The sequence below is a fragment of the Ranitomeya variabilis genome, chromosome 2 (genome assembly GCF_051348905.1).
Source record: "Ranitomeya variabilis isolate aRanVar5 chromosome 2, aRanVar5.hap1, whole genome shotgun sequence".
Classification (NCBI taxonomy): Eukaryota; Metazoa; Chordata; class Amphibia; order Anura; family Dendrobatidae; genus Ranitomeya; species Ranitomeya variabilis.
Genome location: NC_135233.1, coordinates 947,913,532 through 947,929,120, shown reverse-complemented (window position 1 = coordinate 947,929,120; position 15,589 = coordinate 947,913,532). Strand labels below are relative to the sequence as shown.

Below are 15,589 nucleotides of genomic sequence, written 5' to 3'. Positions count from 1 at the left end.
CAAAAAACAAGCCCTCGCATGGCCATATTGACTGAAAATAAAAAAAAATGCACGGCTGGGCTCCCCCCGGTCCCATCCTTGTATGCACGGCTGGGCTCCCCCGGTCCCATCCTTGTATGCACGGCTCAGCTCCCCCGGTCCCATCCTTGTATGCATGGCTCGGCTCCTCCCCATCATACTCGCCCTCCTCGCACCGTCGCTGAATGTCCCTGCATCTCCATTGTCCCGGCGCGGCAGTTCTTCCTGTGCTGAGTGGCCACATGGTACCACTCATTAAGGTCATGAATATGCGCTCTACGCCTATGGGAGTGGAGTCACGTTCATATTCATGACCTTAATGAGCGGTCCCACGTGACCGCTGAGCACAGGAACAGGAAAGAGCTGCCAGGTCAGAGGTGCAGGGACAAAGATGCAGCGACGGAGGGTGAGTATTGATGTCTTCTGTAAGCCGGCGGCTGCAGCTGTCACTGCTACTGCATCTTCAGGAGCGCACCTGATGATTGACAGTTCAGACCTCTGGCATGGCTAGGCTGTTGGTCTGAGCTGTGCGCTTTCTGATGCTGCAGAGAGGGGCAGTTTTGCTTCTGTAGCATCGGAGGAGTGCATGAGCGCTGAGGTGGGCTCCACCGAGATTCAGAGGAGGGGTGTATTAGATAGCGCTTTCAAGTGCGCCCTCTGCATAGGAAACCAGCCACTTGTCATACACTGCCATGGTGGACAGTAACCTATAGAAGTGAAAATCCTTCTGGTCTTGAGAATGGATAAATAAAACTTCATTCGGATAAAAAAAAATTATCGCTCAAAATGGCGCTTGTGCAGTAGTATGTGTCGCGACCTGATAGATGCTACTGAGCAAGCACCGCCTGCACCATTTTGCTAAAGGAAAAAAAAAAAAATTGTCTCCACCAAGATGGCTGCGCCTGCACAGTAACATCCATCGGACCGTCGATAGATGCTACTACGCAGGTGTGGCCGGCGCCATTTTTAGAGAGATACAATTATTCTGAAAAAAAGTCACTAAATAAAATCAATGCATATTATAGATGCGATCATGCTGCAGCACTGGCGCCTGCCTGCGGAATGTGATTTTTATTTTTTTTTAACTACACCATATATGTAGTATGTAAAATAGGGGGCAGGTAAGTGAGGGATCAGTGACCTGTCATAAGCCATCAGTATGAATAGCTAATCGGAGCACCACATGAAGACCCCCTCCTTAGTCCCACCCCAGAGCATGAGAATCTCATTATCTGAAAACTACAAATAAAGATTAAACAATAACCACAAGGTGGATTTTATCAACCCAGGTATCATTGTAATCAGTATAACGGCCCCAACCTGACACTGTCTGTAGGTTACTGTGCACAATCCTGCTGACAGGTTCCCTTTAATTTTACAACTTTGTAGGATACCAAAGCTCCCGACGTAAGGACCCGAACCAATAAGAACAAGACAGGGAATATTGGTAATATTAACTAATTTATTTTATTATATTAATGACAATAGTGACAAACATTAATTGAAAAATGTATTAAAATAAAATTAAATATAATTAAATATAAAAATACATATATTAATACAAAGATATATTGTGCACAATAAGAAGCCGCAATATTTATAAGGCAAGCCAAATCCTCATAATGTATTATAACATATATGGCACTTTATCCCAATATACACACTGCAAATATATATAAAAAATATAAAATATATAAGATGTAAAAATCAATATGTGCCAGTGATAGGGATATCACAAAAGACTCCAAACAATTCACTCTCAACGACCCCTGACGAAGGACTGCGTGTCTGAAACGCGCGTCGGGGTGCACATTACCTAGCCGCTGGCAGCCTGGGATCATTCCCTTGATTTACCACTGTAAGTAATTGGCATTTTTTCATTGGCACATAGCACTTTCTTGGCCCTTTGGCCATTTTTCTTACACTTCATGTGTTCTTAATGGTGGTTCAACTGTTGCACATAGCACTTACATTCCTGCACATGGTCACTTTGATATTTGAGAGTGAATTGTTTGGAGTCTTTTGTGATATCCCTATCACTGGCACATATTGATTTTACATCTTATATTTTTTATATTTTTTATATATTTTTGCAGTGTGTATATTGGGATAAAGTGCCATATATGTTATAATACATTATGAGGATTTGGCTTGCCTTATAAATATTGCGGCTTCTTATTGTGCACAATATATCTTTTTATTAATATATGTATTTTTATATTTAATTATATTTAATTTTATTTTAATACATTTTTCAATTAATGTTTGTCACTATTGTCATTAATATAATAAAATAAATTAGTTAATATTACCAATATTCCCTGTCTTGTTCTTATTGGTTCGGGTCCTTACGTCGGGAGCTTTGGTTTCCATTCTTTAGTGGTTATCCACTATAACTATCGCACAGGTGGTGGTCCATCAATTATAGAATATATCACATATATTTTTTTTATTTTTATTATATTTTGGTGTCATTACTGTGCTTTTTTTTTTTTCTCTAACTTTGTAGGATGTATATAATTTTTTTTTTTTAATTCTGGACTTGTTAATTTCGACTCCCCCATTGAGTTTAATGGGGAAGTCTAAATATGCATGTCCAGAATTAAATGGGGAATTTATGCAACAAAAATGTATTCAAGAGAAATTGACATGCAGTATATTAAGAAATCTCTACTGTGGGTCAATGTCCACTTATAAAATACCCACCGCACATTAATGATCATTTTATAGTCTCATCCTCTTTACTGCTATTGTAAAATGCTGTGGATTTTCTGCCAAGATATCAGGATAGAAAATCTGCTGGCCAAACTAGTGCCTGTTACAGTAGTTACGGTACTTTGTCCCACATTGTGGTAGATTTCTCCATGTCCCTATTGCTGGCCATACACATCACAGGCATCGGTGTAGGTAGGTGCCAATGGGGCGAATACACAGAATAATAAAGCAGCAAAGTAGAAGAGATTTCCTGCATTGTTTTACCAGAGTTGTAGTAATTTACATTGTATGGTGCTTTATATGTTTTTGTTTGCTTTCTGCAATTTTAGGGACTGGAGCAAAAACTGCAAAGTATGCATGTTCAGCAAGGATGGCAAGCTCTTTGCATGGTGCAATGGAGAAGTGTAAGTCGTATTACTGTTCTAGGTGTTAGCCCTTGTCATGGGGCTTAATTATTAATATATTAAGTCTCAATGCTTTAAAATGACCCTTGTGTTTTCAGAACAAATATAGTGAGCACGGCTGACACCAAGTTGCTGCACACCTTTGATCTCCCCAAAGTGGTTGGCCTTGGATTCTCTCCAAAGAACACAATCCTGGCAACCTGGCAGACGTACATCAGTAAGTAATGCTCCCTTTAGGCTCAGATGAACCTATGCAAAATTGTAGAGGTTTTTTTTTTCTGGATGAAAACGCAGACGATTTTACATGCACTTGTCTTAATTTTTTGTCCTTATGGGAGTTCTTAGTCATTTGTATGCACTTTTTTTTTTCATCCCTATGACAACAATTTATAGTTGTTATAATAAAAGGCCAAAAATAAAAACTTCTTTTCTGTGTTAGTAATTGCAAAGTATCTGTAAAAAATGGATGGCAAATTAAGGTTCCTTCATACATTCCATTTTTAACACACTCATTGAGTTTGAGAGTCTGATCAGAAAGAAAAAGTATGAGAATAATGCAGATATTTTACACGAAAAACATCGGTTTGTGTAGAAAAACACTTATGTGACCAGATGTCAGAACCTGCTGATCATACAGAGAGGAATGCTGTCACAGGATGGTTCTTCCAGCAGAAGAGCTGTCACATAGGACCTTTGTAGGACATTCCTTCTCCTGGACCAACCACTGATTAATGGACATAGTATGAGTACTTCCGCTTTCTTTAAAAAGAGGATCTTCAGTATCTTGAGAGTTCTCGACATGGCTGTGGAGTTGGTAAGCCAAACCTCCGACTCCTCAATATCTATGACACCGACTCCACCAAAATGGACTCCGACTCCACAGCCCTGGTTCTCGGCCAAACAGTGAAATACAGTTTCTGAAGACCTTGATAGTTCAACTTGTATGGCTATTATGGAATATGTCTGAGAGGACAGGTACCTTAATGACATTAGCGATGCATACGGAGGCTGGAATCCACCAGCCCTACATTTACTGCATATTAAGTGAATTGTTGGTAGAGGAATTTCTCCATGTAGTGCAACTGCAATTATCCTCTTGGCTATTAAAAGTAAAGAACTGGTTTAGCAGGGTAGATGGATTAGCATTTTAAGAAACCAGGATAACGGAACTTGTATGTTTTCTCTGCTTATTTTAGGACTTGTGCAAATATAAGAATTGGATTAGGATAGGATTTCCTGATCTCACAGAACAGGATCTAGTCTTTGTATTGGCACTTAATATGCAATCATGCGCATACAGACTAAAGGTACCGTCACACTAAGCGACGCTGCAGCGATAGCGACAGCAATGCCGATCGCTGCAGCGTCGCTGTGTGGTCGCTGGAGAGCTGTCACACAGACCGCTCTCCAGCGACCAGCGATGCCGAGGTCCCCGGGTAACCAGGGTAAACATCGGGTTGCTAAGCGCAGGGCCGCGCTTAGTAACCCGATGTTTACCCTGGTTACCAGCGTAAAAGTTAAAAAAACAAACAGTACATGCTCACCTGCGCGTCCCCCAGCCTCTGCATCCTGACGCTGACTGAGCTCCGGCCCTAACAGCAGAGCGGTGACGTCACCGCTGTTGCTTTCACTTTCAGTTTAGGGCCGGCGCTTTAGTGTCAGGAAGCAGAGGCTGGGGGACGCGCAGGTGAGTATGTACTGTTTGTTTTTTTAACTTTTACGCTGGTAACCAGGGTAAACATCGGGTTACTAAGCGCGGCCCTGCGCTTAGTAACCCGATGTTTACCCTGGTTACCAGTGTAAAATATCGCTGGTATCGTCGCTTTTGCTGTCAAACACGGCGATACACGGCGACCTAGCGACCAAATAATGTGCAGACCTTCTAGCAGCGACCAGCAATTTCACAGCGGGATCCAGATCGCTGCTGCGTGTCAAATACAGCGATATCGCCATCCAGGTCGCTGCAACGTCACGGATTGCTGGCGATATCGCCTAGTGTGACGGTACCTTAAGGAGAAATTTTTCCTCTGTATTACTTCGACACTTTTGAACAGCTACTCATTAACATGAAGTAGTAAGAATTAAGAAGCGGTGTCGTACAGTAGAATATGTTCTCACTTCCACATCAATCAACTGAACTGAACGGGAAAGAGGCTAAGTGAATGGAGCGGTGTTGACGTCACTGGTCAGAACGTTAACGCACATCTTAGAGATCACTTCTAATAGTGGGACAGCCCCTTGAACAAATCATAATATATGAGCTTTATTGATCTTCAGAATGATCTGTCCAAGCTCACTCACCAGAGCAAACTCTATAGTGGAATTCTGTGGTATTTCTGCGCAATTTTGTGATCAGGGTTCTGTGGAGGCCTTCACTTTCCTGCCTTCTTGTTTTTCTTTCTGCTGATGATAGTTATGAATGACATTGGCTGTACGTTTGTGATTATTGTCCTGCAGCAGAATAAATTTGGAGTCAATACGATGCCTCCTTGATGGTACTGCATGATACATAAGGATGTGCCTATATTTCTCAGCATTGCAGACGTCAATAAAGGACCGTTCCAGCCTTTGTTTTTATTGCAGCGCTAGCGTTGTGCTTCTATTCTAACTTTCCTGCCCCTAATAATACACTTACCAGCTGCCATCTTCATCTTTTATCGGTGCCACTCCGGTCATCTTCTGCAGATTGTCACCTGCCGGATCGCTCCAGTGTTTGTTGGGCAATCTGGAAGTCACAGCTCTATGCAAGTCTGAGAGCCAGAACGAGGCCTTAGACTTACGTCGAGAGCTGGTAGCCGGCGTCATCGCCAGTTCATTTAAATCTTGCTCATGTGTGTCGCTCATTTTGGCAGTGTTGGTGCGTCTCTGAAATCAGGCGTACACTTCCCGGCTGCACATGACCGGAAGTTCAACAGTAGGCTGTCTGGGATTACACGAAGAGACAGAAGGATTGGCACCAGTCTACATCCACAGAAGTTCTGTGCTTGGTTCTTCATAATGCTTGAAACAACCTCCAGAAACGAAGTGCAAGTGTACCAAGAAGAATCAATACTTTAATGCAGTTCTGAACACAAACTGTGATCGCCTCAAACTCCTATCTTTCTGACCGCTCCTTCAGTGTTCTGTTCTCTGGCTCCACTTCGTCTCCTCTTCCTCTCACTGTCGGGGTACCTCAGGGCTCAGTCCTTGGCCCCCTTCTCTTCTCCCTCTACACGGCCCCAATTGGACAGACCATCAGCAGATTTGGCTTTCAGTACCATCTTTATGCTGATGACAAACAACTATACACCTTACCCCCGCTGTACTACAGAACGCCACTGACTGCCTGTCTGCAGTCTCCAACATCATGTCCGCTCTCTATCTGAAACTCAACCTCTCCAAAACTGAACTTCTTCTGCTCCCGCCTTCTACTAACCTCCCTAAATCTGACATTTCCCTCTCCATGGGTGGCACCATCATAACACCCCGGCAGCAGGCACGCTGTCTGGGTGTTATGTTTGACTCCGATCTGTCCTTCACCTCCCACATACAATCTCTTGCCCTATCGTGCCGCTTACACCTAAAGAACATCTCTAGAATTCGCCCTTTTCTCACCATGGAGACCACAAAAACCCTCACTGTCGCCCTAATCCACTCCCGTCTGGACTACTGTAACGCTCTATTAATTGGCCTCCCCCTCACTCGACTTTCCCCTCTCCAGTCCATCCTTAATGCAGCAGCTAGGGTCGTCCATCTGGCTAATTGTTACTCGGACGTGTCCACTCTTCGCCAGTCGTTACACTGGCTGCCCATTCATTACAGGATACAATTCAAAGTACTTGTTCTCACCCACAAAGCTCTCCACAGTGCGGCCCCCCCTTACATCTCCTCCCTCATTTCTGTCTATCGGCCTAACCGACCTCTGCGCTCTGCAAATGACTTTCGACTAACCTCTGCACTAATTCGTACCTCCCACTCCCGACTCCCAAGACTTCTCCCGTGTTGTGCCAATCCTCTGGAATGCTCTACCCCAAGACATTAGGACCATGCACAACTTGCATAGTTTTAGGCGCTCGCTCAAAACACATTTGTTCAGAGCGGCCTATCACGTTCCCTAATCAAACTCATTTTATGTTTTTGTGCGTGTGTAACCCATTCACTACTTCCATCTACCCCCCACTCCCTGAAGATGGCTGGACCATCATTGTAAATACACCATTGTAAATACACACCTGTGCTTTGTATCTCCCCACCTCATTGTAGATTGTAAGCTCTCACGAGCAGGGTCGTCTTATTTTGTCTTATTTTTGCTTTATTACTGTATTGTTAACGTTGTTACCTATGACTGTTGTGTTTGAAACTGTTAAACTGTAAAGCGCTGCGGAATATGTTGGCGCTATATAAATAAAGATTATTATTATAAATAAAGATTATTATTATCGCATCAAATATTCATCCTATTGACATTTCTCTTTTGTTCATTCGCTTTGCATTTTGGTGATTTAGGATATTTTCTATATCAACAATTCTATCTTTGAAAGCCTTCTTTGCATCATTTTACTCACTTGTCTAACCTTTGTACAGTATGTAGGTCCTAAGAAATATAGTAACCTAATAAATGAAACATGTAGCACTTTAGCTGCCCATGTGTTTTTTTTGTTGTTGTTTTGTTGTGCTCCTTGACACTTAAATAACTATATTATTTTGACCGGCTGTGCCATAAATGTCTGATAGGTCAGGTCCCAGAGATCAGGGATAACGTGTGTACAGGACTGGGGGTCCATTGTGCAACGTGATAAAGATGCCATTCATTTTTCTCTGGTGGGACAGGAGTCGGGGACCCTGATTCTGCAGTTAAGTACATGTCCCAGAGGTGGGACATGCCGTAAATGTCTGCGGTGGGGAAAACCCTCTAAGGGAAACCTTGATATCTCCAGCCATATATTGTGAAACACTTATTTTAATAACAGAACTTTAACCGTTCTTTGTTTTATCGCAGGTGGAAAAGATGGCGCAGCAGGAGCCCCTAACCTCCAGTTATATGACTTGAAAACCGGAAAGTGTGTGAAGTCATTCATCCAGAAGAAGATGGAGAACTGGTAAATATCTGAAAAACAAATCTGCAGTGCTCTGTCATAATTAGAGAAGTCTAAAAGTATGTGAACTCCATGATATATATATTTATATACACACAACGACGCATTTCATCGCCACTGTTTTATAGCTGACGATATGACCTTCGCTTTATATCCCCTAGGTCTCCTCGCTGGTCTGTAGATGAGAAGATTTGTGCCAGGAATGTGAATAATGAAGTTCACTTTTTTGAAAACAACAACTTTGGTATAACGGCCATTGCTTTTCTTAGCTGATTTCGGTTGTCTGACTCGTATTACGTAGCCTTTATTCTTTTCCAAAAATTCTCCTATGAGTATGTACAATGTGTTTTATTTCAGCGGGCACTCTATTCCAGTTTCTTTTAGAGGGTAATTTCCATTTTGAATAGAGCAGAGATGCTGATGCTCAGCGTCCTCTCCATGCTTATGAGATTGCTGGAGAAAGCCGAGTACAGCAATCAATTTTTTCCATCAATCCCATAAACAATGAATAGAGCAGAGGTCGGGTATGATGCCGATCTGCATTCTCGGGAAAACTTGCTTTTTTTGGGAGTAACCCTCTAAAGTTTATAGCAAAAATGCGTGGTGTCGTGATATATAATTTCATTGTTTCTATGTTTTGCCATTTTTCGTCAGATACCATTGCAAATAAATTGCACTTACAGAAAGTCAGTGATTTTGAGTTGTCACCTGGAGAGCATCCCTGCAAGGTATACTTTATCATGCTCTGTAAATATTCATCTGATTTCCACAACCCTAAACTAACCAATGTAGACTAACCTAGGCTAGACTATATTGTTTAATTATGGACGCCATCATCAGAACCACCCTGGCACAGTGTTTTTTCTTTAGGGCTTATTCACATTACCATACAGTGACTGTATTTTATGGTTCAATTCTGGACCTGACTGCTTCTTTTCTTAAGGTACCTTCACACGAAACGACATTATAACGATATCGCTAGCAATCCGTGACGTTGCAGCGTCCTCGCTAGCGATATCGTTTCGTTTGACACGCAGCAGCGATCAGGATCCTGCTGTGATGTCGCTGGTCGCTGAATAAAGTCCAGAACTTTATTTGGTCGTCCGATCGCTGTGTATCGTTGTGTTTGAAAGCAAAAGCAACGATACCAGCGATGTTTTACACTGGTAACCAGGGTAAACATCGGGTTACTAAGCGCAGGGCCGCGCTTAGTTACCCGATGTTTACCCTGGTTACTAGCGTAAAATGTAAAAAAAACAAACAGCACATACTCACATTGCGTCCCCTGCAGTCTGCTTCCTCCTCTGACTCAGCGCCGCAAAGTGAAAGTGAAAGCAGCACAGCGGTGACGTCACCGCTCTGCTCTCACTGTACGGCGCTCAGTCAGTCAGGAAGTGGACGCAGGGGGACGTGAATGTAAGTATGTGCTGTTTGTTTTTTTTAGATTTTACGCTGGTAACCAGGGTAAACATCGGGTTACTAAGCGCGGCCCTGCGCTTAGTTACCCGATGTTTACCCTGGTTACCAGGGGACCTCGGCATAGTTGATCGCTGGAGAGCGGTCTGTGTGACAGCTCTCCAGCGACCAAACAGCGACGCTGCAGCGATCGACATCGTTGTCGCTATCGCTGCAGCGTCGCTTCGTGTGAAGGTACCTTTACCCAACTAACAGTGTCATACATGACTGTGAGACAGGTCAGGGTTGAGAAATGTGAATGTTATGCAGAACATAAAAATCCATCGGTCAGACAGTCATGTGAATAAGCCCTTAGGTAGGTGGTGCTGTGCTTGATAGTACGGCTTAGGCTTAGCCACAGTCACTTGGTGATAATGATAACCAGGGCTGTGGAGTCGGTAAGGCTACTTTCACACTAGTCCGTCGGTACGGGCCGTCGCAAACCGTCGGCCCGACGTACCGACGGACAGTGTGTTAAAGTAGCACAACGTGGGCAGCGGATGCAGTGTTACGATGCTTCCGCTGCCCCATTGTAATGTACGGGGAGGAGGGGGCGGAGTTTCGGCCATGCATGCGTGGTCGAAAATGGCGGACTCGACGCACAAAAAAAGTTACATGGAACTTTTTTTGTGCCGACGGTCCGCCAAAACACAACGCATCCGTCGCACGTGTGGCCATACGTCGCAATGCGTCGCTAATGTAAGTCTATGGGGAAAAAACGCATCCTGTGGACAACTTTGCAGGATGCGTTTTTTTCTCCTAAACGACACATTGTGACGTATTCCAAACGACCCTAGTGTGCAAGTAGCCTTAGTCAAACCTCCGACTCCTCAATTTCCATTACACCGACTCCACAGCCCTATTGATAACCTCATTATTTTACTTCTGGAAACCGTTAATAAATGTTCAAGTGCTAAAATGCAGAAAAGGCATTATTATGATAATCCTATAATCCATTGTCGCCATTAGTGCTAAGGTCTTCCGACTACTGAAACTGTTCTACTGGCCTGTTTTCTTTCTGCTGGAAAAAAATTGTGAACTTGCTTGTGGCCCATATAGGTCTTTGCTAGGCTATCTTTTTCCACTTTTTTGTACCTGTGAAAACGTGCTATAGTTGATAAGCTGTGTTTGGCCTCAAGGTTTCTTCAATTGAATTTTGTTGGGTTTGTATTGAAAAACACAAACCTGGTTACATCTCGATACGACAATGCCAACTACTTCTCAAGCTCGACCTGCCAGAAGAGCAATGAAGGAAATTATTCTTTTGGCAAAATGAAAAACACGTTCCAAATATTGAAATAACCAAATGAACAGAGAAAAAAGTTATGGACTTATTTTTGGAAATGTCGGTTATTTTCTATTGACTTATTGTCTTTTCTTGAAAATTTTCAATTTTTATTAAAAGTAATTTCTGGAGCAGAAAACCTTTTTTCCCCCCTTCAAACAGTGGAATACTCCCCTTCAGTCACCCCCAAGATGGAACTATGGCAGGATGCTACGGAGGTCTGTGCCATCCAGATGTAAGGAGGACTGCTGAAGCCTAAGATTTGGCTGCAATAGTCATGTGACTAAAAGCGCTTCATCAGAGAAACAACTGACCACTGCAGACAATCGTAGGCTTCAGTTGTTCTGTTGATATCTGAACTTCGGACACCTCTGGTTCACCCAGTTCTGGATTCATGGAGGTGACGGAAGGTGATTATGTCTACGTTTGTTCTTTTAAAAAATATTCATTCCTTTAAGCCAGGGGTGGGGAACGTCCGGCCCACGATATCATCTAGTGTGACCCGCAGCCACTTTGCCCATTTTTTGGCCGTGGGCCCTTTAATTCTTTAGAGGGTGTGGACGCCCGCTATGCGGCCTGGTGCCCCCCCCCCCATTGGTCATTCAACTTATAGGCATCATAGACGCCGACACAGTTGAAAGCAGTGATGGAGAAGGGAGCGTCAGATACTTCGTCTTCATCACTCCCCCACTGCTTGTGACTCAGCGGGCGCACAATGACGTCACTTCATCATGTGCTACACTGTACCAGCAGTGGAGCCGATGAGACCGGAGCAGCAGAGCCTGGAGCAGCGCATGGACAAAAAGGAGTGGTGAGTATTGTGTGTGTGAATGCATCATTGTGTGTCTGTGTTGAGTGTGTGGGGGGAGCTGCACTATACTGTGTGTTGGGGGGGAGCTGCACTATACTGTGTGTTGGGGGGGAGCTGCACTATAGTGTGTGTTGGGGGGGCGCGCCACTATACTGTGTGTTGGGGGGCGTGCCACTATTTACTGTGTTGGGGGGAGCGCCACTATTTACTGTGTGTTGGGGGAGGAGCGCCACTATACTGTGCGTTGGGGGGAGTACCACTATATTGTGTGTTGGGGGGGAGCGCCACTATACTGTGTGTTGGGGGGGAGCGCAAACTATACTGTGTGTTGGGGGGGAGCCCCACTATACTGTGTGTTGGGGGGTGGGCCACTATACTGTGTGTTGGGGGGAACGCCACTATTTACTGTGTATTGGGGGGAGCGCCACTATACTGTGCGTTGGGGGGGGAACGCCACTATTTACTGTGTGTGTTGGGGGGCGCGCCACTATACTGTGTGTTGAAAGGGAGCGCCACTATACTGTGTGTTGGGGGGAGTGCCACTATACTGTGTGTTGGGGGGGAGCGCCACTATACTGTGTTGGCGGGGGAGGGGCACTATACTGTGTGTTGGGGGGAGCGCCACTATACTGTGTGTTGGGGAGGGGAGCGCCACTATACTGTGTGTTGGGAGAAACTCCACTATTTACTGTGTGTTGGGGGGGGGGAACTCCACTATTTACTGTGTGTTGGGGGGGAGCGCCACTATACTGTGTTTGGGGGCGCGCCACTATACTGTGTGTTGGGGGGAACGCCACTATACTGTGTGTTGGGGGGGAGCGCCACTGTACTGTGTGTTGGGGGGAACGCCACTATACTGTGTGTTGGGGGGAGCGCCACTATACTGTGTGTTGGGGGGAGCGCCACTATACTGTGTGTTGGGGGGAGCGCCACTATACTGTGTGTTGGGGGGAGCGCCACTATACTGTGTGTTGGGGGGAGCGCCACTATACTGTGTGTTGGGGGAGCGCCACTATACTGTGTGTTGGGGGGGAGCGCCACTATACTGTGTGTTGGGGGGGAGCGCCACTATACTGTGTGTTGGGAGGAGCGCCACTATACTGTGTGTTGGGGGAGTGCCACTATACTGTGTGTTGGGGGGGAGTGCCACTATACTGTGTGTTGGGGGGAGCGCCACTATACTGTGTGTTGGGGGGAGTGCCACTATACTGTGTGTTGGGGGGGAGCGCCACTATACTGTGCGTTGGGGGGGGACGCCACTATTTACTGTGTGTGTTGGGGGGCGCGCCACTATACTGTGTGTTGAAAGGGAGCGCCACTATACTGTGTGTTGGGGGGGAGCGCCACTATACTGTGTGTTGGGGGGAGCGCCACTATACTGTGTGTTGGGGGGAGCGCCACTATACTGTGTGTTGGGGGGGAGCGCCACTATACTGTGTGTTGGGGGGGAGCGCCACTATACTGTGTGTTGGGGGGGAGCGCCACTATACTGTGTGTTGGGAGGAGCGCCACTATACTGTGTGTTGGGGGAGTGCCACTATACTGTGTGTTGGGGGGGAGTGCCACTATACTGTGTGTTGGGGGGAGCGCCACTATACTGTGTGTTGGGGGGAGTGCCACTATACTGTGTGTTGGGGGGGAGCGCCACTATACTGTGCGTTGGGGGGGAACGCCACTATTTACTGTGTGTGTTGGGGGGCGCGCCACTATACTGTGTGTTGAAAGGGAGCGCCACTATACTGTGTGTTGGGGGGAGTGCCACTATACTGTGTGTTGGGGGGGAGCGCCACTATACTGTGTTGGCGGGGGAGGGGCACTATACTGTGTGTTGGGGGGAGCGCCACTATACTGTGTGTTGGGGGGGGAGCGCCACTATACTGTGTGTTGGGGGAGCGCCACTATACTGTGTGTTGGGAGAAACTCCACTATTTACTGTGTGTTGGGGGGGGGGGAACTCCACTATTTACTGTGTGTTGGGGGGGAGCGCCACTATACTGTGTGTTGGGGGCGCGCCACTATACTGTGTGTTGGGGGGAACGCCACTATACTGTGTGTTGGGGGGGAGCGCCACTATACTGTGTGTTGGGGGGAGCGCCACTGTACTGTGTGTTGGGGGGGACCACCACTATACTGTGTGTTGGGGGGAGCGCCACTATACTGTGTGTTGGGGGGAGCGCCACTATACTGTGTGTTGGGGGAGCGCCACTATACTGTGTGTTGGGGGGGAGCGCCACTATACTGTGTGTTGGGAAGAGCGCCATTATACTGTGTGTTGGGAGGAGCGCCACTATACTGTGTGTTGGGGGGAGTGCCACTATGCTGTGTGTTGGGGGGCAGCGCCACTATACTGTGTGTTGGGGGGGAGCGCCACTATACTGTGTGTTGGGGGGGAGCGCCACTATACTGTGTGTTGGGGGGAGCGCCACTATACTGTGTGTTGGGGGGCAGCGCCACTGTACTATGTTGGGGGAGCGCCACTATACTGTGTTGGGAGGGAGTGCCACTATACTGTGTGTTTTGGGAGGGAGTGCCACTATACTGTGCGTTTTGGGGGGGGCGCCACTACACTATACTGTGTGTTGGGGGGGAGCGCCACTATACTGTGTGTTGGGGGGGGGGGGGGGGGCCACTATACTGTGTGTTGGGGGGGGGGAGCGCCACTATACTGTGTGTTGGGGGGTGCGCCACTATACTGTGTGTTGGGGGGGCACGCCACTATACTGTGTGTTGGGGGGAGCGCCACTATACTGTGTGTTGGGAGGAGCGCTACAATACTGTGTGTTGGGGGGGGGGGGAAGCTGCAAGTTATTTAAATGTTTGAATAAATATACGGTAGTTGGCTAATGTTTGAGTTAATAATTTTATAAGGCACCCGAACACTATTATAAAATTCCAAATGGCCCTTGGCCGAGAAAAGGTTCTCCATCCCTGCTTTTACCCCCTTATCGACCCACCATACGCAATAAAACAGTGTCCGCTAAAAGGCCTTATTCCTTCATTGCTGTTTTAATATAGCAATTGGGAATAAGGGTAGAACTCCCAGCCCCCCCCTTTCCCCAGAGTCAGTAAGTCTCTGGGGTCTCTGCTACCAGGTGTAGCTGTGACCCTGCAAAACATGATCAGATCTGGCTTTTGCGGTTCCTGATCACGTGATAACCGTTATTCAATGAATAACGATCACTTTAAAAAAATAAATAAATAATAATTTCTCTCTTGTGGCATGATTATACATGTCACAGGAGAGAGACATGATGTCTCCAAACCCCCCTCTGTACCTTCACCATTCCCCGGCCCTCCGTCATCTAATGCCTCCTCTTCAGTGCGCCCGCCGAGATCTGCCAGCAGGAACCCGGCTGCAGATGGGATTTTTCTTATTGGTTCCTGACTTTTGATTATTGCAATAGACCCTATCACAGTGATCAAAAGGCCAAAATTTTCTCCAAAATTGTGATATTTTGATTTTCACAAATGATCGCACATCAAACAAATTTTACGACCATCATGGAGTACAATATTTCACAAAAAATCATTCTCAGAATCACAGTTTTCAGCTTCAGACAACCCGTTGGGGTAATTTGGCATGGATCGGTTGACCGGTAATAATGTTTCTCTTTTCTAGGTAGTAGTATATGTTCCTGGAAGTAAAGGTGCCCCATCGTTTGTGAGGTTGTACCAGTACCCCAATTTCACTGGCCCTCAATCTGCCATTGCTAATAAAAGTTTCTTCAAAGCTGATCGAGTGATGATGCTGTGGAATTCTAAAGGTAATGATCTGGTCGTGTAGGTGGCACTGCCCGGATACTTCTCAGTATCTGACATTAACAAT

At 45.9% G+C, this 15,589-nt stretch overlaps 1 protein-coding gene across 1 annotated transcript in view; it reads left to right on the top strand.

The window, feature by feature from the left end:
• EIF2A (eukaryotic translation initiation factor 2A) overlaps positions 1 to 15,589 on the top strand; it is a 52,586-nt gene that overhangs the window by 19,348 nt on the left and 17,649 nt on the right. Inside the window, exons 3-8 of the mRNA XM_077290765.1 lie at positions 3,063 to 3,137; positions 3,236 to 3,354; positions 8,116 to 8,215; positions 8,374 to 8,456; positions 8,867 to 8,940; positions 15,383 to 15,527. Of these exons, the coding sequence (XP_077146880.1) occupies positions 3,063 to 3,137; positions 3,236 to 3,354; positions 8,116 to 8,215; positions 8,374 to 8,456; positions 8,867 to 8,940; positions 15,383 to 15,527 (596 nt within the window). The remainder of the gene's footprint in view (positions 1 to 3,062; positions 3,138 to 3,235; positions 3,355 to 8,115; positions 8,216 to 8,373; positions 8,457 to 8,866; positions 8,941 to 15,382; positions 15,528 to 15,589) is intronic.